Genomic DNA, 22,548 nt, shown 5'->3' with positions numbered 1-22,548 from the left:
CTACTCGGGAGTAGGGTCCCTCGCAGCCCGGCAGAGGCGGGCGGTGGCCAACCAGGGGGGTCCGGCTGCCACCCGGCCGCGCGCTCCCCTTCCAGGCCGCTTGCCGGGCGAGAGGAGCCTCCAGGCGCAGGAGCAGTCTACCTCCGGGCTCGGCGGAGGCCCCGCCCCCCGCAAGCGCCGGCAGACTCACGCCCAGCATGGCGGAGGAGCCTCGCCGGGCCTCGCCCGCCCCGGGCCTGCCTGCCCGCCTCTCCCTCCGGGGCAGCCCCGGCACCTCTTGGCCCCCCCGCCGACTCCGCCTCAACCGCCTCAACCGCCGCCGCCGCCTCCTCTCCGGTTGCCCGACGGGCCCCGTTGCCACGGCGACGCTCGCCTCGCACCTCGGCGCCGCGGCGTGACGTCACCGCGCCGGCGCGTCGTTTCCATGACAGCGGGCGAAGCCGAAGGAGGTGAGGGCCGCGGGCGAGGCGCGGGGAGCGTCCCCGGGGGGGGGGCCCGAGGAGGGGCCTACACTGCAGGGCTGCGCGGTGGGGGCGGGCGCGCGGGCCCTGCGCGGAGGGATCCCGCCGCCCCGCTCTCACGCCCTGTGGGCAGGCAGGGGCGCGGGAGGGAGGCCCTAGGCAACCGGCCCACCCCATCGGCCTCCAGCCCGGCGAGGCCGATGGGGTGGGCCCTGGTCCGGAGAACCGGTAGGGTTGCCAACTTCCAGGTCCTAGCTGGAGATCTCCCGCTATTACAACGGATCCCCAGCCGGTAGAGAGCAGTTCTCTGTGGCCGCTTTGGCAATTGGACTCTATGGCATTGAAGCCCCTCCCAAAACCCCGCCCTCCTCAGGCTCCGCCCCTAAAGCCTCCCGCCGGCGGCGAAGAGGGACCTGGCAACCCTAAGAACGGGTTCGATTCCCCACTCCTCCTCCTCCTCCTCCTCCTCCTCCTCCACATGAGCTGCGGAGGCTAATCTGGTGAACTGGATTTGTTTCCCTACTCCTACACAAATGAAGCCAGCTGGGTAACCTTGGGCAAGTCACACTCTCTCAGCCCCACCTACCTCACAGGGTGTCTGTTATGGGGAGGGGAGGGGAGGGGAAGGGTTTGAGTCTCCCTTAAGCCGGTTTGAGTCTCCCTTGAGTGGTAGAGAAAGTCGGCATTTAAAAAACAGGTCTTCTTCTTCTTCTGGCTGGGCAGGCGGTGCCTGTGGCCTTCCGAACCCCCCCCCCCAGGTGTGTCCACCCCCAGAGCCCCTCAGGCCCTCCCTTCCAGGGCTGCAGGGCTGGGGGGGTGCCGCGGCCTGACTCTCCCCCCTCTCTCCCCCTCTCCCTCCCCAGGGCAGGATGTACCGTAGGCAGAAGAGCCTGGTGCTGAAGGGCAGCAGCTCTGCCCTCTACAACAACCTGAGCGCACTGCCCCTGCCCGCCAAGCAGCTCACCTACTTTGCCACCGTGCAGGGCGGCACCGTCCACCTGCTCAGCGCCTCCGCCGACGGGCTCAGTGTCTCCCACCGCCAGCTGCAGGCCAAGGAGGGCAGCCTAGCCGCCGGCACCTCCATCCTCACCCAGGTGAGAGGGCGTGGCGGAGGAGGCGGGCAGGGTGCCAAGGGGACAGCACCCATCCACCCCGCCCCTGCTGGGCAGCTGCTCCTCTCCTGTCACTCCAGAGCCAGTGCCAGCAGCCAGGGGCATCGGCATGGGCCAGCCTGGAACTGGCCGACTGAAGGAGCAGCCAGATTGATGAACAGGCAGCAATAGACATATTGCAGCCAAGAAGAGTGCCCCTGAGTGCATGGGGGGAGGGCAGCTTTGAAACCCAAGAGAGGTTTTGTAGGGTGACTTGAGCTCTGGCTGTCCAAGGCCCCCAATCTGGTCATGGCTTGGGGAAGCTCCTCCAATCTGCCTGCCTGGAACAGGCTGCTCTGCAGTTGCCTCTTGTGCCCTCTGCTCCCTTAACCCTTACTGATCTCGGTATTTATGCATTGATTTTCTTTCCAGTGGAGATCCAAAGCAGTTTACAACAGAACGTAAATATTTATTTGAACATTTATTCAATGCCTTTCTGCCTTGCGGAACTGAAAGTAGCATGCAATGTGAATAAAGTAACTATTATAAAAAACACGTAAAAGACCACAATTTAAAATCTCCAAATAGGACTGCCAATAAATATAAATCAAATTAGTCAAATGCAGCCCTAAGTAAAATGATTAGCGGTCTCCTGTGGGTGAAAAGCGAACACATGAACACATGAGGCTGTCTTACGCTGAATCAGACCCTTGGGCCATCGAAGTCAGTATTGGTAGGAGGGAGGGAAAGTACTCTGCATATGGTCTGAGGTGCACTCACTGGCTGAGGCTAGCTCCACAGGAACCTGGGCGAAGCACCAGATCCTTCCCCCTCTCTGTCCTGCACTCTCCTCAGGCAGCTTGGTGCGTCCTCCCCTCTCGGAGTCTGTTGGTGGTCACATCGCAGAAAGGAATCCAGGTGAGAGACGGGGCTCAGGGCTTGGGCTGGATGCGGTGGCTGGCCATGAAAGACCCGGAGGCGGTGGCTGGCAGCTGTTTGGGCCTCTGGTCTCATTCTTCTCCAGAGGACCGCTGGACCAGCCCAGGGAGTCTGCGCTGTGATTCACTGTGCATCTCTTTCCTCTTTTCTCCCAAGATGTATGAGGCAGATGGATCCATTATGGTTTATTGGCATGCTCTGGATGCCTCAGAATCTTCGCCAGGTACTCTTTGGAAAACAGGTAGTGTTTTTGTGGGAGGGGGAGAGGAAGGGTGCTGTCTAGCCCATGGTTCCTGGAGACGGTGGTTCAGGAGTCACAGCAGGCCTGCTCCCTTCCAGCTCTGGGCTGCAGGGTGCTGCCGTTGCTCCTCTTTGCTTGGCCCTGCTTCCTGGCATGCCGCTCCTGCCAGGTTGGAGGCGTGTGTGATGCTCCTCCCTGTCACGTTCCATGATCCCCCAGGCATGCTCCTGACCCACCATCCCCTCCTCCCGTTTTCTTTGTCCTTCCCAGGGCAGGCTGTGTTTGCTCGTGGGATCGCAGCCACTGGCCAGCGCTTTGTGTGTGTGGGTAAGCAACTGTCAAGGGGCAGGGAGGCAGACTGAGATGGACGGAGATGCGGTGGCCTTGGGAGCCAGAGATTTTTAGGGCCTAAAGTCTGGAGCCAGGTTTTGGGTGGTGTTTGGGTGTTACATACCCAATAGTTGCTGCATCTGGATTCCAGGGAGGTGTATTGTTAGGGCAAAAGAGGGGTGGGGGGGATCACAGCTTTGGTGGGTGAGCTTGGATGACGAGCTGTTTTCTGGGAGGGGGCTCACTGGGTATGTAGCCCCATTTCTCAAGAAGGAGAGGAAGGGAGGGTGGCTGCTCCATTGGCTCCTTGTGGCTGGGGTGGGGTGGGGGGCAAAGGCTAGTCTTGGTAGAAACTCGGCTGGCTCCTCAGCTGGGAGGGCAGGGAGGCCAGTCCTCATGGGAGAGGGTCCTCAGCCTGTTTCCCTTCCTCCTGCAGGGACGTCGCTGGGGTGCGTCCTTGTCTTTGACATCCCCTGCAAGGGCACCAACATCACCCTGAGTGAGGTTCTGGAAGAGCACCGCAGTGCCATCACAGACATAGGTGCAGAGCTCTGTGAGCAGCCGGTAAGGCAGAAGCCCGAGCCCCTTGGGCCAGCTGTTCCCGTTTCTGCCAGGGGGTGGGCGCCCAGGCCCCTCCGCCGCCAGCTTCCCCTTGTCCTGGCTGTGGCCTGGAGTGTGGGACCCTGTAGGCCACCCACCCCTTTCTCCCTTGTAGCCTGGGGCTCTTCGGAGCCTTCCTGCCGTTTGAGGAGGGAGGGGGGTCACCCAGAGGACTCATGTGCTTCAGCACATCACCAGCGGCCCAGGTGCCACTTGTGTGTGTGTGTGTGTGGGGGGGCTTCAGTTGGTACCAGACTGAGCTCCTGCTTGATGTGGTGTCAGACCAGGGGCAGAGCAACCTGGCTCAAATCTCCACTCTGCCATGATGCTCACTGGGCTACAGGCTGTCCTTGATGGATTTGGTTGGGGCCGAGGCCTCTGGCTTCTCCCTGGGGGGCTGGCCAGGCCCAATAACAGCTGGGCTGGCTTTTCATGCTCCCTCAAGGGGGGGGGCACTCCGTGGGCCAAGGCAGCTGACACAAGTCTGCACTCTGCACGCACACCGCTGCTTCTCCTTTATGTTGCTCCTTTTTGGAAGAGCAGAGATTAAAGCAGATTCTCCAACCACAGGGCCCCTCAGATCAGGCAGTCCCTGGCATGCTTTTACAGTTGTGGCAGGGGCATTCGACCACTCTTTGTGGCCCAAAGTTTATTGAGAAGTCCTTATCCTCACTGAAGCATCTTGCCCTGCACCAAACCTTTGGACCAGGGGCAATACTGGTGTACCTACCTCAAAGGAGGCCACCTGATGGTCATGGAGATATATCATCTCCCAAAGCTTATTTTAGGGTGTACCCCCCTCCAGTTCTTTATTCATATTGTCACAGTTCTGGACAGAAGTATAGGGGAGGAGGTGCTACTCTTGACTGAAGATACTTCTGCTGGCCAGAAGTTGGGGCCGGCCTGTTCTCTCCACCTGGGCCATGCCAGGTAGGGGCTCAGGAAACCCAGATGAGAGCAGTCTTGGGCAAGGATTCTGGGGCAGCGAGATAACGGGGCCTGTCAGGACTTCAGTACCTCGTTGCATATCACAGTGGGTAGCCGTGTTAGTCTGTTTGCAGTAGTCAAAAAGGGCAAGAGTCCAGTAGCACCTTAAAGACTAACAAAAATATTTTCTGGTAGGGTATGAGCTTTCGTGAGCCACAGCTCACTTATCTGAAGAAGTGAGCTGTGGCTCACGAAAGCTCATACCCTACCAGAAAATATTTTTGTTAGTCTTTAAGGTGCTACTGGACTCTTGCCGTTTTTGACTCGTTGCATATCAGTAATAGTAAACTTCACTCCAGACTGTGCAGCGAGTTAAAAGTTTTATTAAGAAAGCAAAACGAGTTCAGTAGGTCCATACCAACTTAAGGTCAGAATACAGATGGGGGAAATACTTGTCATCTTTATAAGGAACTTTGGTTCTTGTGGGTTATCCGGGCTGTGTAACCGTGGTCTTGGTTCACGGTTACACAGCCCGGATAACCCACAAGAACCAGTGAACTCTGACCGTGAAAGCCTTCGACGATATTTATAGGGAACATACAATAGAATTGATTACACGTAATGGCGGAACACGAAAGGATGAGATGCAGCGGATGTCTATTGAAACGCTAATGCCGAGCGAGAGAAGGAATGAGCACGGGGGTTGTGGGGGGGGGGGAGAGAATGGAGCTTGCTTACCCAGGGCCCGAATGGAAGCCCTTGCTGACAGCCTCGTGCAGTGGACACCACCTAGCTCATACCGGTGGTCATCAGTGCTGGGGTCCAGGCGCAAGAAGCGCCCGAGAATGGCCAGCGTGCTCAGCCAAGGACAGCAGTGAAGACTGAGTTCAAAGACGGAGCATATTATTGGCTGGGGAGCAGCAGTCAGTCAGAGGAGCAGAAGCTTTCAATGGGTGTTTCTGATACACCTTGCTGTGCTTAATAGTAACAGGAATCCATTTGTCTTGGGAGGCTGAGTGGTGGAGCCTCCGCTTGGCCTGCAGAAGGTCCCCGGTTCAATCCCTGGCAGCATCTCCAGTTAAATGAGGATCAGTTAACAAGTGACAGGAAAGACCCCTTCATAAGGCCCTGGAGAGCTTCTGCCAGTCTGAGTAGACAGTGCTGACCTCGAGGGTCAGTGTTGATGGTCTGGCTCAGTGTGAGGCCACTTTTGGTGTGTTCGTGTGTGTACTAATGCCACAGTTACATAGTTTCAGAGGACGAATGAGCATAGAGAACTTTGTATGTGGTGTCTGAGGTTACGTTGGCCAAGAATGGGGTGCCCTTATCGAGAGGGACAGCTGGCTGCGATGAGAGATGGTCCTGCAAACCCACCTGGCTGCTGCTGGTGGTTCTGGGGTGTGAGGAGGGAAGGAGGAGCCCCCCCCCCACACTCCTGGCAGCCCAGAGGAGGGAAGCTGCCTTCGGAGCTCTTTGTCTGCACGGCCCATCAGGCCCTGATGCAGGTCGTGCCTGAAACAGGCCCTTGAGCTGGAGGCCGTGACTTGGGCTGGGGAGAGTATTGGGACACAAAATCCCAACCATATACACTGATGGGATCTGTGCTGGCAGCAACAGACCAAGAAAGCGATCTTGGGGTGGTAGTGGATAGCTCAATGAAGATGTCAAACCAGTGTGCGGCTGCTGTAAAAAAGGCAAATTCCATGCTGGCCATAATTAGACAAGGAATAGAGAATAAAACTGCTGATATCATACTGCCCTTGTACAAATCTATGGTGAGACCACACTTGGAATACTGTGTACAGTTCTGGTCACCACACCTAAAAAAGAATATTACAGAGCTTGAGAAGATGCAGAAAAGAGCAACCAAAATGATTAGGGGACTAGAGCAACTGTCCTATGGGGAGCGGTTAAGACGCTTAGGGCTGTTTAGCTTGGCAAGAAGGCGGCCGAGGGGAGACATGATAGAGGTCTATAAAATTATGCATGGTTTGGAGAGAGCGGACCGGGAGAAGTTTTTCTCCCTCTCCCATAATACTAGAACACAGGGTCATCTGCTAAAGCTGGAGGGTGAGAGATTCAAAACAGATAAAAGGAAGTTTTTTTTCACACAACGCATAGTTAAATTGTGGAACTCCCTGCCCCAGGATGTGGTGATGGCTGCCAGCTTGGAGGGCTCTAAGAGGGGAGTGGACATATTCATGGAGGAGAGGGGTATTCATGGCTGTTAGTTAGAATGGATACTAGTCATGCAGCATACCTATTCTCTCTAGTATCAGAGGAGCATGCCTATTATTTTGGGTGCGGTGGAACACAGGCAGGATGGTGCTTCTGCACTTGTCTTGTTAGTGGCTTCCTAGAGGCACCTGGTTGGCCACTGTGTGAACAGACTGCTGGACGATGGGCCTTGGTCTGATCCAGCAGGGCCTTTCTTATGTTCTTATGAGAGTCTCCTGGCAGCAGGGAAGGACAACTTGGGGGAGTCCTCAGCTGGTTTGGGGAGTAGGTGTGTTGGCGGCAATGACTGTGGGGTAAACACTTGAGAGTAACTTGTACAACAGTGTTGTTTTGAGCACGATGCAGTGGGGGGACCGTCCCATGGAGACAGGCCCCCAGCAGCCTGAGTGTAGGATGTGGGCTGGCCCCAAACTTATTCAGTGGGACAGCCTGCCCCCAGCTCCTAATTCCTAAGGGCTGGCCTAGTAGTACCATGCTTTGGGAGGCCAGAAGATGGCAACGGAGCGTCTTGACGGGAGAAGTCACAGAAGTGCCTCAGAGTTTGTTTTGGGGTGCCGAGGGGCGTGTGCATCCTAACCCCCCGCTCTGTCAGGGGGCTCCCAGGCGCTGGGTCCAGCTCTGCTCGCAGGCCAAAGCTGCAGGATTGTTCTTGTCCTTCTCCCTGTATGCAGGAAGGAAGCATTGACCTGGTGACTGCCGATGATGCTGGGGCACTGTGTGCCTGGCGTTCTGGGGAAGAATTCCAGCTGGTCTCCAAAATCCCGGCTTCTGGGTAAGGCCTGAGGAGGGGATGGGCTTGCCAAAGGCAATTCTGCAGTTGTGCCTCAAGCTGATGGCAGAAAGCAGATGTCTTGGGATGCACTCCCACTTCAGGGCCTCGGGAGGGGTAGAGCAGTGATCCCACTGCCATGATTTAAAAAGTGGGCAGGTAAGGTCACACTCTCCCCTGAGGCCTCCCCTCACTACCCAGGTGCCCTTGCTCCTCCGTCAAGCTGTGGAACGGTGTGATCATGGCTGGCTACGGCAATGGCCAGATCCGTCTCTACGAGGCAGCTGGCGGCACCCTCCGAGCTGAGGTGGCTGCTCACGCACGCTGGATCTACGCCCTGGACCTTGCTCCGCTCTCGGGGAAGGTGAGTCTGTCCCTGGCTGGACTCAAATGCAGCCCAAATGCAGCTGCCATTTTCAGAGTGAAGCGCGGGGACTTGACCCAGTCTCACCTGTGAACCTCCTTGAGGTGCCCATCTGGTTGCTTCCACTCTCGTCGCCTGGCAATACCCTGGTCTTTCCCCCCTTGGTGCCAGGAGCACCCCCCCCCCCGGCAAGGGGTCTTGGCCCAGAGGACAATTCCTCCAGGCCAAGACTTCAGTGTGGGAGGGAGAGAACTCACCCCCCTGCCTTTCCTTTCCCCTGCAGCTGCTGTCAGGGGCCGAAGACTCCTTTGTAACAGTCTGGGGGCTGACGTGCAATCCAGACACTGAAGACATTGAGGTAAGTGGGCAGCTTCTGTGCCACACTCTCCGCCAGGGGAGCCCTGAATCCTCCTTCTTGCCTTCAGGCAGCTGTCTCAAAGTGCCCCCCTTCTCCCTCCCCATCCACAACTGACTTTCCCCTGCTGATCTGGAGCAGAAGAGCTTGGCCATTGATATGTCCCTGTCCACACTGTGTAGCCTTATCCTGGGACTGGATTTAACCTGCGCCGGGGCTCAGTGGCTCAGGGCCCAGAAGATCTCTGGAGAGGCAACACACACACACACACACACACACACACACACACAGAAGGTCTCTGGAGAGGCAACACACACACACGCCCGCCCGAGGAGCTGATGGAGTGCAAGACACTATCACGATCCCTGGTAAAATGTAACACACACAAGACCTTAGTCCAGGGCCAGTTTGGTCTGCCAGTGAACCCCATTGCTCTGTTGTCATTGCTCTGTTCTCCATGAGGCTGAAAGGAAAGGGGCTGCCAGTGTGGCATAGTGGTCAAGAGCAGCAGACTCTAATCTGGAGAACTGGGTTCAATTCCCCACTCCTCTGCATGAAGCCTGCTAACCTTGGGCCAGTCACAGTTCTCTCCAAACTCTCTCAGCCCCACCTGCTCACAAGGTGCCTGTTGTGGGGGGTGGAAGGGAAGGGGATGGCAAGCCGCTTTGAGATTCCTTCAAGGTAGAGAAAAAGCAGGGTATAAAAACAAGCTCTTCTTCATTTCCTCAAGAGGGAAGCCAAGGGAAAGGCCCCCAGTCCATTCTGGCACCTGGCAACGCAGCCTTGAAAAGAGCGGGGAGGGGAAGGGAAGGGGGGGCACAGAGCACTGGGCCAGGCAGACCTTGAGCGGGGAGGGCCTTCCCTTGTCCCTGACTGTCACCAGTGCTCTGTGCCCGCTGGGCCTCAATCAGAGCCCCCAGCCCCCTTTGGGGTGCATTCTTGGGGGCTGCTGGGGGTGACTCCCTCCTATCTCTTTGCAGATCAAGCACTGCCAGACGGAATGCTTGACGGACACCCAGATCTGCGGCGCCCGCTTCTGCGACCCAGAGGGCAGCACCTTTGCTGTCACCGGCTACGACCTCAGCGAGATAATCCGCTATGTCCAGCTGTAGCTCCCCCCCCCCCACACACACACACAAGAATGGAGGGGCAGACACTAACCTGTGGGGGCCACATTTGCTCTTCCCTCAGGGGCTCTTGGGTGTCCCACCCAGGGGCTGCAGGAGGTGCTGTCCAGAGGCTCTGGGGGTGGGCCCTGGGCATATCCCGCTCAAAGCTCCGCTGGCTGGAGGGCGCAGGAATGCTCAGCCTAGTACGGCCCCCTGGGCCCTCAGCCAGGAAACTGTGCAGGCCGAGCCCTAGAGGCAGGCCCTGCAGGGTCTGGAGACCCCACCCCTTATATATATATATACACACACACATACACACACACACACACACACACCCATTAAAATAAACCCATTTTAAAGTTGTAATTTTCTGGAGGTTGTTGCTTCATGTGGACGGCCCCAAGCAGGCCCAGTGGTGGCTGCCGATACTCGGCCTTGGTTGCCTGCCTCTCCCGCTGGCCCTTGGGATTCCCTCCTTGCTCTTCTGGGGAGGGCAGGTCTCTTGCCCTTCAGTTTACCACCCCCCCCCAGCAATAAGCAGACTTCCTGGCCTCCTGTATTGAGGCTGCAGGAGGAAGGAACCTGAGGGGGGGGAGCTGAGTCATAAGCTGGGTGTGGCAAGAGCAGTTCCCCTGGCTCTTGGAGCAACCCTGGCAGCTGAGCCTGGTGGCCGGGGCAGGGGAGCAAATGGTTGTGTGGGGTGAGCGCAGGCTCTGCAGGGCTGGGGGGCTGGGTAGACCGGTCCCTGGCAAGGGCTGGCATAGCAGAGCAGGTGCCTTTTGCCCCGTAAATAAGAAGAATCAGTATTGCCCACTGACAGCTGGGAGGGAAGTGGGCCCATCCAGGAAGCCACTGGCTAAATGGGTGCTCTCCCCCTTGGAGAGGGCAGGGGAGGCCTCAAGGCCCCGCTTGGCTTCTACCAGGCTGCTCGTTTGTGCTCCCCAGCGGAGCAGGGTCAGGCCTGCCTCCCGCCCCCAATTGGCCAATGGCACAGGAAGGAGGTTGGTAAGAACGGGTGCACGTTGGAGTGGAGAGTGGCTTATTGCTCAGGGCAGGAATCTTTTGACCCAGCTGAGGGTCCGGGATGGATCTGCTAAAGGTTTGTGCAGCCCGCAGAAGGGGCCAGGGCGGTGTTTGTGCCCCATGCAGGCAGGCCGCTGGCCTCAGGTTCGTTGCTGGACCTGCCTGGAAACCTCTTGCCTGCCACTCAGCCTGCTGTCCGGGGGATGAGTAGAAGGGGCAGCTGCCCCGGGGCTTTATTTCTGCCCACTCTTCCAAGGGGCACCTCCGCTTCCTGTTTATTCCCACACCAACCTAGCAAGATGGGCTGGTCAGTGACCCACTGAAGCGCCCTCCTCTCTCCTTCACTGGATGGAGCAAAGTGCAGCTCTCTGCCCCCCCCCCCACCAGCTGTGATGAGTCCGGGTTCCACGCTCCATATGGGCAAGGGCTGTTTCCACAACTGCTCCAGCTCCTCCCCTCAAAAAGGGGCCGCTGCTGACTTCTGGGGCTTGGCTGGTACCTGACCACAGCAGCCTCCCATCCGCCAGACTGTACCCTGTACAGAGGGAGACCCCCAGAACACATAGCAGCACACCCAGTCCAGCTGCCCCTCCCTGCCCCTCTCACCCATGGACTGCAGACCCCCCACCCAGCCCCTTTCTTGACTGCCAAATAGAGACGGAGAGCAGCAAGATGGGCCGACCAGCCCAGGAGAAGGGCTGCAGCTGCCCCTGCTCCGGACCCTCCCCGGCAGCCAGGCCTGCAGGTCTCGCTGCCACTGGGAGCAGGCTGGACTTTGCTGCTCCTGCTGCTGGGGCAGCCAATGCGGCATTCCTGAGAGTGTTCAATGTAGAAGACCTTCCGCAAGTACACGCACCCCAGCACGGCAAAAACACAGACCAAATCCACAATACAAAAGGTTTTTATTAAAGGTTAAAACAGTCCAATACTGAAAAGTGTGTAAGAAAATGAGGGGTGGGCTAGGCCCAGTTCACAGTGGTTATAAACAGAGATGCGCATCAGCCGCGGGGGCTGGCATCCGTCAGCCCTTCAGGACAGTGAGTGCCGCAAACAGCACCACCCGGGGAGATTTGTGCTCAGCTGGGGTGGGAGAAAAAACAGGACGCCTAGAAAAAGTGTAAAAACCTTTGTGCAGAATTCCTGGGGTGGGAAGGAAGAGGATGAGGGCCCTCCCCTCCCTGGAGATCACGGGACGGCTGCCCTTCTCCCACCAGAAGGAAGGATGGGCAGTCCCCTCCCCCTACTGCTGAGAAGCGGGCTCCAGTGGGTGGGGGGGTGGAGAAGGCTTGCTTTGCGTCCAAAGGCACCAGGTGGCCCAGAAGGGGTGCCCAGCGCGGCTCCGCCAGGAGGGCAGCCTGAAGCAGCTGCTACTAACTAGAGACCTTTACAGAAATCCTACTCTTCCCTCCCCACAAAATACAGGGCCGGTGGCTCCTGGTCTTTGCATGCACCCCACCCACCCACCCTCCATTCCCCCTACAGTCACATGACTCAGCAAGAAGTACGACAACTTCAGTTCCAGCCAATCAACCGGCAGAGACCCAGATGACCTCTGATCTTGCTCCCACACAGCAGCCCCCTTACAGGGAGTAGCCCGGACCCTCCGCTGCTGCCTCCTCTCGGCACCGCAGCTCCCAACCCCCCACCCGGCTGGGGCCCAAATACTGCTATGGTTAGAGGTAGCAACTAGAAGAAGGGTGGGTTCGAGGCCCACGAGGGAGTGTGGTGGACCCCACCTCCAGCACCAGGTACCACAGGGGTGTCAACACCAAGTGAAGGCGCAGCGGTACGGCAAGAGGCACAGAGCCGAGAGGAAGGCAGACGGGAGGGGAAACGACGCAAGGAGAGCCCCCCCCCGTACGCCTGGCGGGCCAAGGGCTGCCCCCTGCCCTCCCCCACAAAGGCACAAGCGAGGCCAGTGGCCTGGCGTCCCCTGTTCCTGCCAGGCGGGGAGGGCGCAGGGGGTGCTCAGGAGATGTGGCTGGCCTGATGGGGGCGCCAGAAGCACCATTTGCTGCGCGGGTGCTGTTTCCGCACGGCCTCCTCCTCCAGCTCCCGCTCCTTTTGCGAGCGCAGGTAGCGGTCCTCCTCCTTCAGGTACCAGACCGGGGGCCAGCGGTGGCGCTCAAAGTGGGCCTGGTTTTCTGTGGGGGGGGGAGGAGGAGAGGAGAGTGATTCCATAGCAGCCAGAGCCCCCCACTGCCTGCCGACAAGCCCCCCAGGATCAGCTGAAACTTACCACAACCCAGGTTGTGCCTGCCAGGGACCAGGAGGGAGCTCAGGCAGAACCAGAGCACCAGCCCCCCACCCCCGACAACACCCAAGCAGCCTGTGCCATGCAGCCTCCCCTCTCCCTCCACCATGAGCAGAAGGCATGCCAGCCAAGGCCTATTATAGGATGCCACGCGTGGCCTCTGGTGGTGACTGGCTCCCCTGCCCAGGCACCCGCTGTCTATGGACAGTGCTGCGCTTCTGTGGTTGGCGCTGAGGGTCAGGGAAACCAGCAGGCACTTTGGAGTAGCCCGGTGAGGGGATCGGGACCTCGGAGCAGGCCGTTTCGCATAGCCCTGGCAGGAGGCGAGCCCTGATTCTCAGAGAAGAGGCCAGTTCTTCCACACGGCTTCATACGGACTTGCCCCCTGGTCAAGCAGGGGGCCTTCTCTCCCCCTCCGGGATCTTTGCAGTTCCCCCTCCCAGCTCCATCTCTAACAAGCCCAGCATCCAGCCAGCCCCTGCCTACCTGCCGACATATACTTCATCTCACGGGGGAAGCGGCGGCAAACGCTGTTGTAGTTGGTGCAGATATAGTGGAGGCACCAGGCAGCCAACTGGCGGGCATTGTGGAACTGCGAAGGGGAGGGGAAAATGATGGACCCACCCTCTACCTGCAAGGGCACGCGCACCCCTGCCCATGGATAGGGGACAAAGAGCTCCTTGGGATGGCTAGAAGCTACGGCCCGAATCCTGGAGAGGATGGAGCCACACTCTCACGTGCCCCAGATCTGGGGCGCAACCCCCAATATTTCCAATATTTGGCTTTGTGAACTCAGCAGCAAAAGACCCCCCCCCCAACCCTCCCAGCCCCCTTCCCCCTGAAAGCTGCCCCAGGAGCTCCCACAGAAGGTGGGGCACCCCCACAAGATGTGCACCCCCCAAGTTCCACAGCCCTAGAGAGACAGCTCCATACCTGCATCATCTCCAGGTAGAGGATTACTTGCACGTCAATCTCCACCTGCTGGAGGCTGGCCTGGATTAGCTCGTCCACTGCATACTGCTCTGGGAGGACCAAGACAAGGGCTGTGAGCTGGGCGGGGGGCTCAAAACCCACAGCCCCCTCTGCTCAGTCTTCTAAAATGCTCGCCTGCCTGCTTCTCCATCTGACCTGCTCTTAAAGTGAAGTGAGAACGAGGGTGTCGGGAACGTACACTACAGATGCTCAGAGGCTTGGTTGCTACATCCAAGAGTGCGCATCCCCCATCCCCACTGGACCTTGTTTTGAGCCACACAAGACATCTCCCCCCCTACCCCCGCCTGAAACAGATCAATGCCCCCACCCCCTTTTTCCATTGGAAAGCCAGCCAGCCAGCCAGCCTCAGGGACACATTGATCCCAGGGACGCTTCGTCCCCAACGGCCTCACTATCTTATTGGCGGGGGGGGGCTTATGCAGGAGGCCTCCCAGCAGCAGCCAGATGGATGGCCAGCAGGTGCCCCCCCCCCACAGCCCGGCCCTGGCCAGCCAAGAACTCACCGGTCAGGGCCTGCAAGCGGCTCAGGCACAGGCGGTCGGTCAGCACCAGCAGCTCCGTGGCATCCAGGTCTGCACTGGGGACAAAGAGCCCCGTGTAGAGGAACTCCAGCACCGCCAGCAGGCAAGCGCGGTTCGTGCCTGGCAGGGAGACCTGGGGAGTGGGAGGCATGCAGAAGAGGCTGCTCAGAATCAGCTGGCCAGACACCCCCTAGCCCCATGACCTGCTGTTTCTCACGGCTCCTCCTGCACGTTACCCCCCACCTCCAGAAGAGGAGCCACCTCGGATACAGCAGTATCTTTCCAGGGAGCTTTCTCTACTGCTCCAAAGAGGCTGTTCCAAAGAAGTTCACTCTGCACATGCTCAGAGGCACACTGCTGCACTACTACTTTATATAGCCCAAAGCTGCCCGCTGGTTGCACTCTAGGTCCAGCAACAGCCCGGCAGAGGAGGCTTTGCCTGGGCCTACTGCCACATCCCCACACGATCCCTCTGACCCTTTATTTCTGAGAGGCCTGATCTATATTGGGTCCTGCCGGGAGGCGGCAGCTGCCCGCCCTCCCCCCCAGAGAAGCCAACTGCTTACTGACTGCAGGACGCATTCTGTGCACCAGCTGGCCTTCCTGCTGCCCACCAGTCCAGGGAGGAGCAGGGAGGGGCCAGGCCCAGAGCCCAGAGCGAGGGGCTTGGCCCCCGCCCCGGGGCTCATCTGATCCGAAGCCTGACCTCTCCTCTGATGGATGGGTTTGACCTGCCCGCCCTCCTGGCTCCAAAACGCTGGCTGCAGCTGCCACTACGCAGCACCCTTGCCTACAGAGGCCTACAGAGGTTCTCAGCCCACAGCTGCGCGTTCACAAGGGTGGGCACTCTCGCCTGGGCTCCAAGGCCCTCCCAACTGGACCCCCGTGGCATAGCGACCACTCGAGCCCCTCCCTGAGCCTCGGCTCTGCAGTGAATTCATGAGGCCAGGTAAGGAGACACCTTGGCCACCTCCTGCGTGTGCCTCCGGGCCACCTCTTCCTCCAGGTTTCCAAGGCACACCTGGAATGCTAGAGGGAGGGGGGAGCAGCAGCCCTGGGAAAACACCGGCTGGGCCTGCCAGCACCGGATGTGCAGACAGCGCCATAGTCCCTGTCTAGGGAAGGGGACAGAAGTACGCTGAGTTGTGGCAGCCGAGGCCTCTGAGGCCAGCCCTTGGCCCTTCGGGAACTGGGCTTCCAGAAGGCAGAGGGGAGGTCTGGCTGCCCAAGGAAGCCAAGGAGACCCTCCTTCCGGCACGGGCCTCACGCATCGGCTGAGGCAAGAACACTGAGCCACGAGCCAACTCAAGGCCTGGTTGAAGAAAAGACACGTAGGCAAATCTGGGCTGGCGGTCAGCCATCCGCGCAGCCGCCAGGGTGGCTCTCCTGGCCCGTCGGACCCAAGAAGCCCACACTGTGGGGCCAGCTAGGAAACGAGGGACCCAAGAGCGGCCTCCTTCCTGGGCACAAGGCAGCCCCATACGCACGCACGCACCACAGGGAGGGCTTCCCTCTGTCCTCACCTCAGCCGCGCGGCTCTCGCGGAAGGTGCTGCCGAACATGGCCACCATGAAGTCGCAGCCGGCCAGCAGCAGCGACTTGTGGGCGAGCAGGGAGCCGTTGTCCACCACAAACGTCACGTCTGGAGAGGGAGGCACGGAAGACGCTCAACACGGCCACATCCTGCATCGCCAGCGGCTCCCCCTCAGCACCGGCCTCAGCAAACAGCTGCAGCCTCTGCTACCCCCACCTGTAACGAGGTGACGCTCTCCTCACCTGCAAAGGTGCCTTTGCTCAGGAACTCCTTGATGCGGTTGGCCCGGCGCACGTGGAAGGCCTTGGTGATCTCGCGGTTCATGAAGCTCTCCTTGTTTAGAATGTTGGCCACCATCATGCGCAGGTCAAAGACCTCCAGCAGCTCAGCGATGGCAGCCACCTGCATCAGGTCAGCCCGGTGCTGGTCCAGGTGCCCCGTGTACAGGTACTCCAGCACGGCTCGGAAGGGGCTCGGCTGCACCAGCCCGTCCAGGTACACCGCTGTCATGGGCTTCTCCTGTTGCGTGACCGGGTCGCGCACCTCCTCTTGGCACATGCTGACGAACCCCCGGCCCCAGCCGGACAGCTCCCGGGGCGACTGAGCCAGGCGCAGAGGGTCGTCGCTCTGGGAGGCCCGCAGGGAGGAGGCGGCCGCCACTCCCAGAGAGCGCTTTTCGGAATCCAGGCTCTTAGTCCTGCTGGCCGGCTCCTTCGCACCTGCGGCTTCCCCCGCCTCCAGTGTGAAGAGGTCGTAGAACTTGGAGCAGGAGGTCGCCAGGTACACGCGGTGGGCAAAGACCTGGTGCCCGCCCTGCAGGCAGAACACCACGTCGGCACAAAGGGGCTCCTGGAAGAGGCTGCCGGGGCCCCGGCCTTCCTCGGGGGTGGGCTCTGGGATGCGGATGACGGGCGGGGGTGGCTTGGGGGGGAGGAAGGGGGCCTGTAGCAGGGGCCGCTGCACCTTCTTGAGGTGAGACTTCCAGAACTGCAAGTGGCGGCGCGAGATCAGAGCGGCCCGGATGGCGTTGTCGAAGACGTCCTTGATGCCAAACTGGGCCACCACGCTGGTCTCGTAGTAGGGGATGCCCAGCTCCTTGGCCACCTCGTGGCCACACTCGGGAGGCAGGATGTCCGACGGCTTGATGGGCCTGGGAAGAGGTGAGAGGGGCAGGACTCAGAAGGGGAAGCCTTCTCGATCTGAGGGAGTGTGTGTCAACAGAGGCACCCTCGACATGCTTCACGGCAAGGGGCGCCCACCACTCTCCCCCCCCCCGGGGGGCAAGGGGCTCCGTACTTGGCCAAGGGCCTGCGTGCGCGGTTCACGGCCTCCAGGTCTGCGTAGCGGAGGTCCAGCTGGCAGCCGACCAGCACGATGGGCGTGCGCGGGCAGAAGTGCTTGATCTCGGGGTACCACATGGTCTTCACGTGCCGCAGAGAGTTGGGGTTGGCCAAGGAGAAGCAGAGAACCACCACGTCAGACCTGCGGAGGGGAAGGCGGGACAGAGACGGAGGAGAGCGGGTGTAGGCGCGCGGCTAGGGCCACCAGGAAGGAAGGAAGGCCCCCCCAGCCCCAGAAGGGGGACACGCCCAGGCACCATGGCGGAGCTCTTGCAGGACCAGCAGATGACGGGAGGTGAAGACCACCACCCAACCTTCCTGCCACTGCAAGCACGGGTCCCCCCCCCCATGCACACACAGCGAGACGCTGCAACAGCTGGTCTCCACCCCTTGCCCCCCCCCCGTAGCGAAGTTCTGGGCCCCTTTAAACCGGCCCCCTTTCTTGCTTTCCGATTCTGCCCCCCTCCCCAGCCCCCCCTGCAGCCACAGGCGGGCCCCCCTCTGCTCCGCTTCCCTACCCCAAACTGGCGGGGGGAGCCCCCGAGGTGGGCCGGCCGCAGGGCCCCCCGCCTCGGCGCACATCAGCCCCCTCCGCCCGGCCCGGGGGGGGGTCAGCGCGTGGCGGCCAGGAATGCTCCGCGGCGGGCCGGAGCCAAGGAGGCGGGCCCGCCCCGTCCCGCCCCGTCCCGCCCCGTCCGTACCTGCCGTAGGCGAAGCGCCGGTCCTTGTGGTGGTCGCCGAAGGTGTCCCAAAGGCGCAGCGAGACGCTGACTTCGTCCACCACGTCCCGCGAGCGCTCCAGCACCTGCCCGGGGGGGGGGGGGGAGGCAGGCAGGCAGGCGGGGGGTTAGGGCGGGGCGGAGGAGCCCCGGGGGGGCAGGGGGGAGGGAGGGTCCCGTCCGCCCGGCCGCCCCCCCTACCTCCTGGCAGACGCGGTACTGGTCGATGGCCCAGACGGTGGGCACGTGGGTGGCGAGCAGCTGGTACTGCGAGAGGGTGGCGTTGCAGGCCCGCGCGCAGATGAGCCGCGTCTTGCCCGCCGCGTTGTCGCCCACCACCACGCACTTGAGCGTCTCCACGTTGGGCCGCTCGTAGTCCACGTCCAGCTCCATCGCGGCCCCCACGGCGCCCCCCACGCCCCCGCCCCACGGCGCGGCAGGGGCCGCCTCGCCCGCCCTTCAGCGCCGCCCGCCGGGGCCGTCTCGGGGGCGCCATGCCATCGCCGCCGCCGCCCACCCCCCAACCCACCCCCCCGCGTGTCCACGCCCCCCGCCGCGCGCGGCCAATGGCGGCCAGGCGCCGCCCCCCGCCCCGGACAAAGGAGACGGCGGCCAGCCGCAGCGCCCGCCCCCCCCCGCTCCCCCCCCCCGCCCGGGCAAAGGGCGTGGGGCGCGGCTCCCGCGGCTCCGGCCCTCGGGGGCGGGGGAGGGGGCGGCGGGCTCGCCAGCCCTCCTGGCGGGGAAGCGGCCAGCCCTGGCCGCGGGCCGCGGGGCGAGGGGAGGGGTCGCCGGCGAAGGAGGCCGGGGCCGTCTGTCCGCCCGTGTCGGGGGAGGCGGCGGGGGCTCCGAAAGGCTGCCGTCCCCTGCGGGCCTCTGCCAGGGAAGCTGGCCCGGTGGCGCTGGGCTGGGCGCGCCCAGAGGGGCTCCGAGGCCGCCCCCCCCCGCCCCGCCCCGCCGCTTATCGCACACGCTCGTGCGGCTGCCAGGCTCCCCGCGGCTCCGCGCGCCCGACGGCCTGCCTGGCTTGCAGGCACCCACCACACAGGCTGCCCCAGGGGGCTTCGGGCTTTTTTTTGGGGGGGGGAGAAGGGAGGGGTGGCCCTCTTGCCTTTGGCGCCTTCAGGCCACGGGCCCTGGGCCCATGGCCGAGGGCCTGGGGGGCGCGCGGCGGGGTCTCTGCTCCAGTCCCGGGCAGCATCGCCTGGTCCAAGGGTTCAAGGCCGAGAGAGCAAAGCGCCGAGCCCTGGGCCAAGGGGAGCCGGGGCTGGCTGGGTTGGGGGCAGGCTCCGGAGTCGGCCTCTCGGGGCCTTCTCCTTCAGACCCTCTGCTCCTCTCTGATGGGCGAGAAGGCAGCCCGCCTCTCGGGGCCGGGTGCGACAATCCCCCCCGAAGAGGAGAGAGAGGGAGGTGGGCGCACCCCCCGAGATGAGCATCCATGCAGCAACAGTTCCTTTCTCAGGCAGTTGCGAAAGGGTTAGTTTCTAGTTTGTCTGCTCTTGGCTGAAGGGGTCTCCCCACTTTATCCCACTGTGAAGATCCAGCTCCTGCCCAGGAGGCAACATCCCAGAGGTTTTACCCTTGTCTCACCAGCCAGTGCATTGAAGATGAGGAAGAATCGCAAGCCCCCATCCCCCCCCCCAGGTTCCAGGGGGCTCAGAAAAGCCCTGCGCCTGTCTCAGGCCCCCCACCCAGCAATGCCCTCCCCTTTCCCTTCCTGGGGGGGGGGGGATTCCAGCTTCTCTCTGGGTAGTAACCACTGCTACCAACACATCTGAGAGTACCTCCCTCCCGCTAGGCGGATTTGTACCTCTAGTGCTCTTTGTTCTGCCCTTAAAGGCTCTGCCTAGCGGCTGCACACCCCACGTGGCTCCTGCCAGCCAGCACGAGGATGAGCAATCGAACCTTCCAGCGTTTGCACTCCAGGGGTGCCTGCTGCCCCTCCCATTTACCGCTCTCTGAACAGGCATGGCATCTTTGTGCAAAAATCAGGCTTTGAGCATCCAAAGTGTATGAAAGTTTAATAAATAAAAAGAGTACACAGGGTCTGTGAAAGCATTAGGCTGAAAATGGGTTAATAAGAAGCAGTGCAAACAACCCTCCAAACCCCAAGTTCTTTGCCTATCCTAACAATGTAGCTGTTAGGATAGACTAGTCAAACTTGAAGTTGCCACTTTCAGAAGTCCGTCAGTCCCTTTGTTCACAGAACTGGGACTTCTTCCATTGCCCCTCAACACATGGACAAGACGGAGGAGTCCCCGGGTGAAGGCCAAGTCCTTCATGGCTCGGACCCATCTGAGGAACTAATAGAAGCAGCTTCCTGCTCCTGTCCAGAGAACTTATAACCTCCCCTTAAGAGGCCACGTCCCTATGGGGTCAGTCCTGATTACCTCAAAAGGAAGAAAATACATGCTAGTCTTTGGGCTTTCCCATTCTCTGTCCCTTTAGGCGTGGCATTCTAGTCGTGGTGTGAGATGGTAAGCCTTTTGTCTTGCTCTGGCCAGAGCCATTTGCTTTACTAAGCACTGGACAGTTCTGTGCCTGGAACTTGGTGACTCATCCCCTGGCACCTTTCCTATTCGGTCAGCTACAAAGCGGCAAGCCAGGTCCCGGCTCATGAAGGGAGGGCAGCCTCAATGGTTGAGTTATTGGGGTGGCTTCTAGGGAGGAGATTTCTCCACCAGCTCTCTATCAGTCGCTTGGCTGGTGATGCAATGCATTCTTCCCTGCTCTGTTTGGTTCAGTTGTATGTCCCGGCAGCCTCCAGTGACTATGACTAGGGCTGCTTGTGGGTTCTCTGGCTACAGAATCAGGGCCGAGGTGTTGCTCTAGTCAAAGGAGGAGCAATGAATTTGTTTTTCCAGAATCCCCCGCTGGGTCATTTTCCTCCCTCCCCCAGAAGCTGAGTACACTGAGGGCCTTCCATCAGGTGATGGATGCAGGAGAGCTTCAAAGTCTGTCTTCTGACACCAGGTCAGTCCAGGTGAGCTGGAAACAAGTGTTCCCTGTGTTGGATGGGTGAAGGTCCCAGCCCTTTCTGTCTGTCTCCAGGCCCGTTCATTCCTGTGTGGAGTGTCCGTCGGGCACCTGAGCGCCAGTCAGGGCCCATGGATGCCTGAAGGAGCCAGATGGGGAAAGGAAAGCAGCCAGACTGCCACTCTGAGTCAGGCAGGCCGGTTTGAGCCTCCAAAGTTTGAGAACGGAGGGGTTGGAGGGTTTCAGCGGTGGCAGAAGGCTGCTGCCAGGATGTTGACTGGAGAGGTTCACAACAAACAGTCTTGGCCTACTTAGAATCATAGAGTTGGAAGGGACCACCAGGGTCATCCAGTCCAACCCCCTGCACAATGCAGGAAAATCACAACTACCTCCCCCCTCCACACCCCTAGTGACCAGAAGATGGCCAAGATGCCCTCCCTCTCATCATCTGCCTAAGGTCACAGAATCAGCATTGCTGACAGATGGCCATCTAACCTCTTCTTAAATACCTCCAGGGAAGGAGAGCTTACCACCTCCTGAGGAAGCCTGTTCCACTGAGGAACCGCTCTAACGGTTAGAAAATTCTTCCTAATGTCTAGACCAGTGGTTCCCAACCTTTTTTTGACCAGGGACCACTAGGACTTTTTTGTTCGGTGCAGGGACCCCATGGTTCAAAATAAAAATTCCGAGAATTTGAAAATAAACTTTAATCATAACTGTTAGTTAAACATTAAACTTAGAATAATATTTGAATATATTTTTTATAATAGAGAACTTTTAATTGAAAATATTAATTTATTATGGGTTTATAACTTTCTTTTGTGGACCTTAATTTAATTCTCGCGGACTCCTGGGGGTCCACGGACCCCTGGTTGGGAACCAGTGGTCTAGACGGAAACTCTGGATTTAATTTCAACCCGTTGGTTCTGGTCCGACCTTCTGGGGCAACAGAAAACAACTCGGCACCCTCCTCCATATGACAGCCCTTCAAGTGCTTGAAGATGGTTATCCTATCCCCTCTCAGTCTTCTCCTCTTCAGGCTAAACATACCCCGCTCCTTCAACCTTTCCTCATCGGACTTGGTCTCCAGTCCGTTTCTGGGCACGATTCAAGGTGTTGGTGCTGACCTTTAAAGCCCTGTATGGTCTGGGACCACCCACTCCCTTATAAATGTACCCAACTGCTAGTTGTCATCTTCTGAGGCCCTGCTTTGGGTGCCCCCGCCTTCTGAGATTAGACAGGAGGAAGCCCAGGAAAGGGCCTTTTTGGTCATGGCACCGAAACTCTGGATCTCTCTCCCCAGGGAACTTCACCTGTCGCCCTCTGTTGCCACCTTCCAACAGCAGGTGACGACTTGTTTCGCCTGGCATTCCCTCAGGGATCCCTTCTTGCTGCCCAGGGTTTGTTGTTTTTGTGTCTTTTGTTTTTGGTGCTTTAATATTGTGTTGTTGTTCTTAATGGTTTTAAAATATGATTTTATGTATGTTTTGTTAGCTGATTTGGTCGTCCTTCAGATGGCAGAAAGGGGATATAAATTTTGTAAAATAAATAAACCCCTTTCTCAGGAGACCTGCACGGGTGTCAGGGCTGGACTTCTGGGAGAAGCAGGCACAGAACTGGATTTTCCCCGGAGGGAGCCCACATGTCTACTGTGGGAATTCCTAGGCTTGTGGAAAAGCCAAGGGTTTTACCTCAGACCCGGATGGCCCAGGCCAGCCTGATCTCGTCAGATCTCGGAAGCTAAGCAGGGTCAGCCCTGGTTAGTTT

The 22,548-nt window shown here is 59.7% G+C and overlaps 2 protein-coding genes across 3 annotated transcripts; one reads left to right on the top strand and one right to left on the bottom strand.

Moving 5' to 3' along the window:
- The first annotated feature begins 1,330 nt into the window (after positions 1-1,330).
- WDR54 (WD repeat domain 54) lies at positions 1,331-9,427 on the top strand. 2 transcript variants are annotated; one of them, XM_056855799.1, is made up of 10 exons: positions 1,331-1,555; positions 2,408-2,470; positions 2,648-2,714; positions 3,003-3,059; positions 3,499-3,603; positions 3,708-3,747; positions 7,507-7,599; positions 7,798-7,960; positions 8,244-8,318; positions 9,296-9,427. In XM_056855799.1, exons 1-10 carry the CDS (start codon positions 1,331-1,333, stop codon positions 9,425-9,427), a joined length of 1,020 nt encoding a protein of 339 aa, XP_056711777.1. The 2 variants fall into 2 exon arrangements, with proteins under 2 accessions (XP_056711777.1, XP_056711776.1); XM_056855798.1 differs by lacking the exon at positions 3,708-3,747 and having other exon boundaries at positions 3,499-3,626; positions 7,499-7,599.
- Positions 9,428-12,383: 2,956 nt separating this feature from the next.
- On the bottom strand, positions 12,384-18,201 carry LOC130482832 (rho-related BTB domain-containing protein 2-like). Its single transcript, XM_056855702.1, has 9 exons — positions 18,010-18,201; positions 17,791-17,894; positions 17,046-17,231; positions 15,992-16,899; positions 15,739-15,857; positions 14,198-14,348; positions 13,635-13,723; positions 13,188-13,293; positions 12,384-12,591 (listed from the first exon to the last, which is right to left on the bottom strand). Exons 1-9 carry the CDS (start codon positions 18,199-18,201, stop codon positions 12,416-12,418), a joined length of 2,031 nt encoding a protein of 676 aa, XP_056711680.1. The 3' UTR covers positions 12,384-12,415.
- Positions 18,202-22,548: the final 4,347 nt, after the last annotated feature.

Source organism: Euleptes europaea, chromosome 9, assembly GCF_029931775.1.
Source record: "Euleptes europaea isolate rEulEur1 chromosome 9, rEulEur1.hap1, whole genome shotgun sequence".
Lineage (NCBI taxonomy): Eukaryota > Metazoa > Chordata > Lepidosauria > Squamata > Sphaerodactylidae > Euleptes > Euleptes europaea.
This window is presented reverse-complemented; position numbering and strand designations above follow the sequence as displayed.

Coding starts and splice junctions, on each gene's coding strand:
- WDR54 (XM_056855799.1), top strand. CDS start 1,331: ATGTACCGTAGGCAGAAGAGCCTGGTGCTGAAGGGCAGCAGCTCTGCC. Junction 2,715..3,002: donor TGCCTCAGAATCTTCGCCAG/GTACTCTTTGGA, acceptor TGTCCTTCCCAG/GGCAGGCTGTGTTTGCTCGT. Junction 3,604..3,707: donor CAGTGCCATCACAGACATAG/GTGCAGAGCTCT, acceptor CTCCGCCGCCAG/CTTCCCCTTGTCCTGGCTGT.
- LOC130482832 (XM_056855702.1), bottom strand. CDS start 18,201: ATGGAGCTGGACGTGGACTACGAGCGGCCCAACGTGGAGACGCTCAAG. Junction 14,349..15,738: donor GCGAGAGCCGCGCGGCTGAG/GTGAGGACAGAG, acceptor CCCACTCCCCAG/GTCTCCCTGCCAGGCACGAA. Junction 13,294..13,634: donor TCTACCTGGAGATGATGCAG/GTATGGAGCTGT, acceptor TCCCCTTCGCAG/TTCCACAATGCCCGCCAGTT.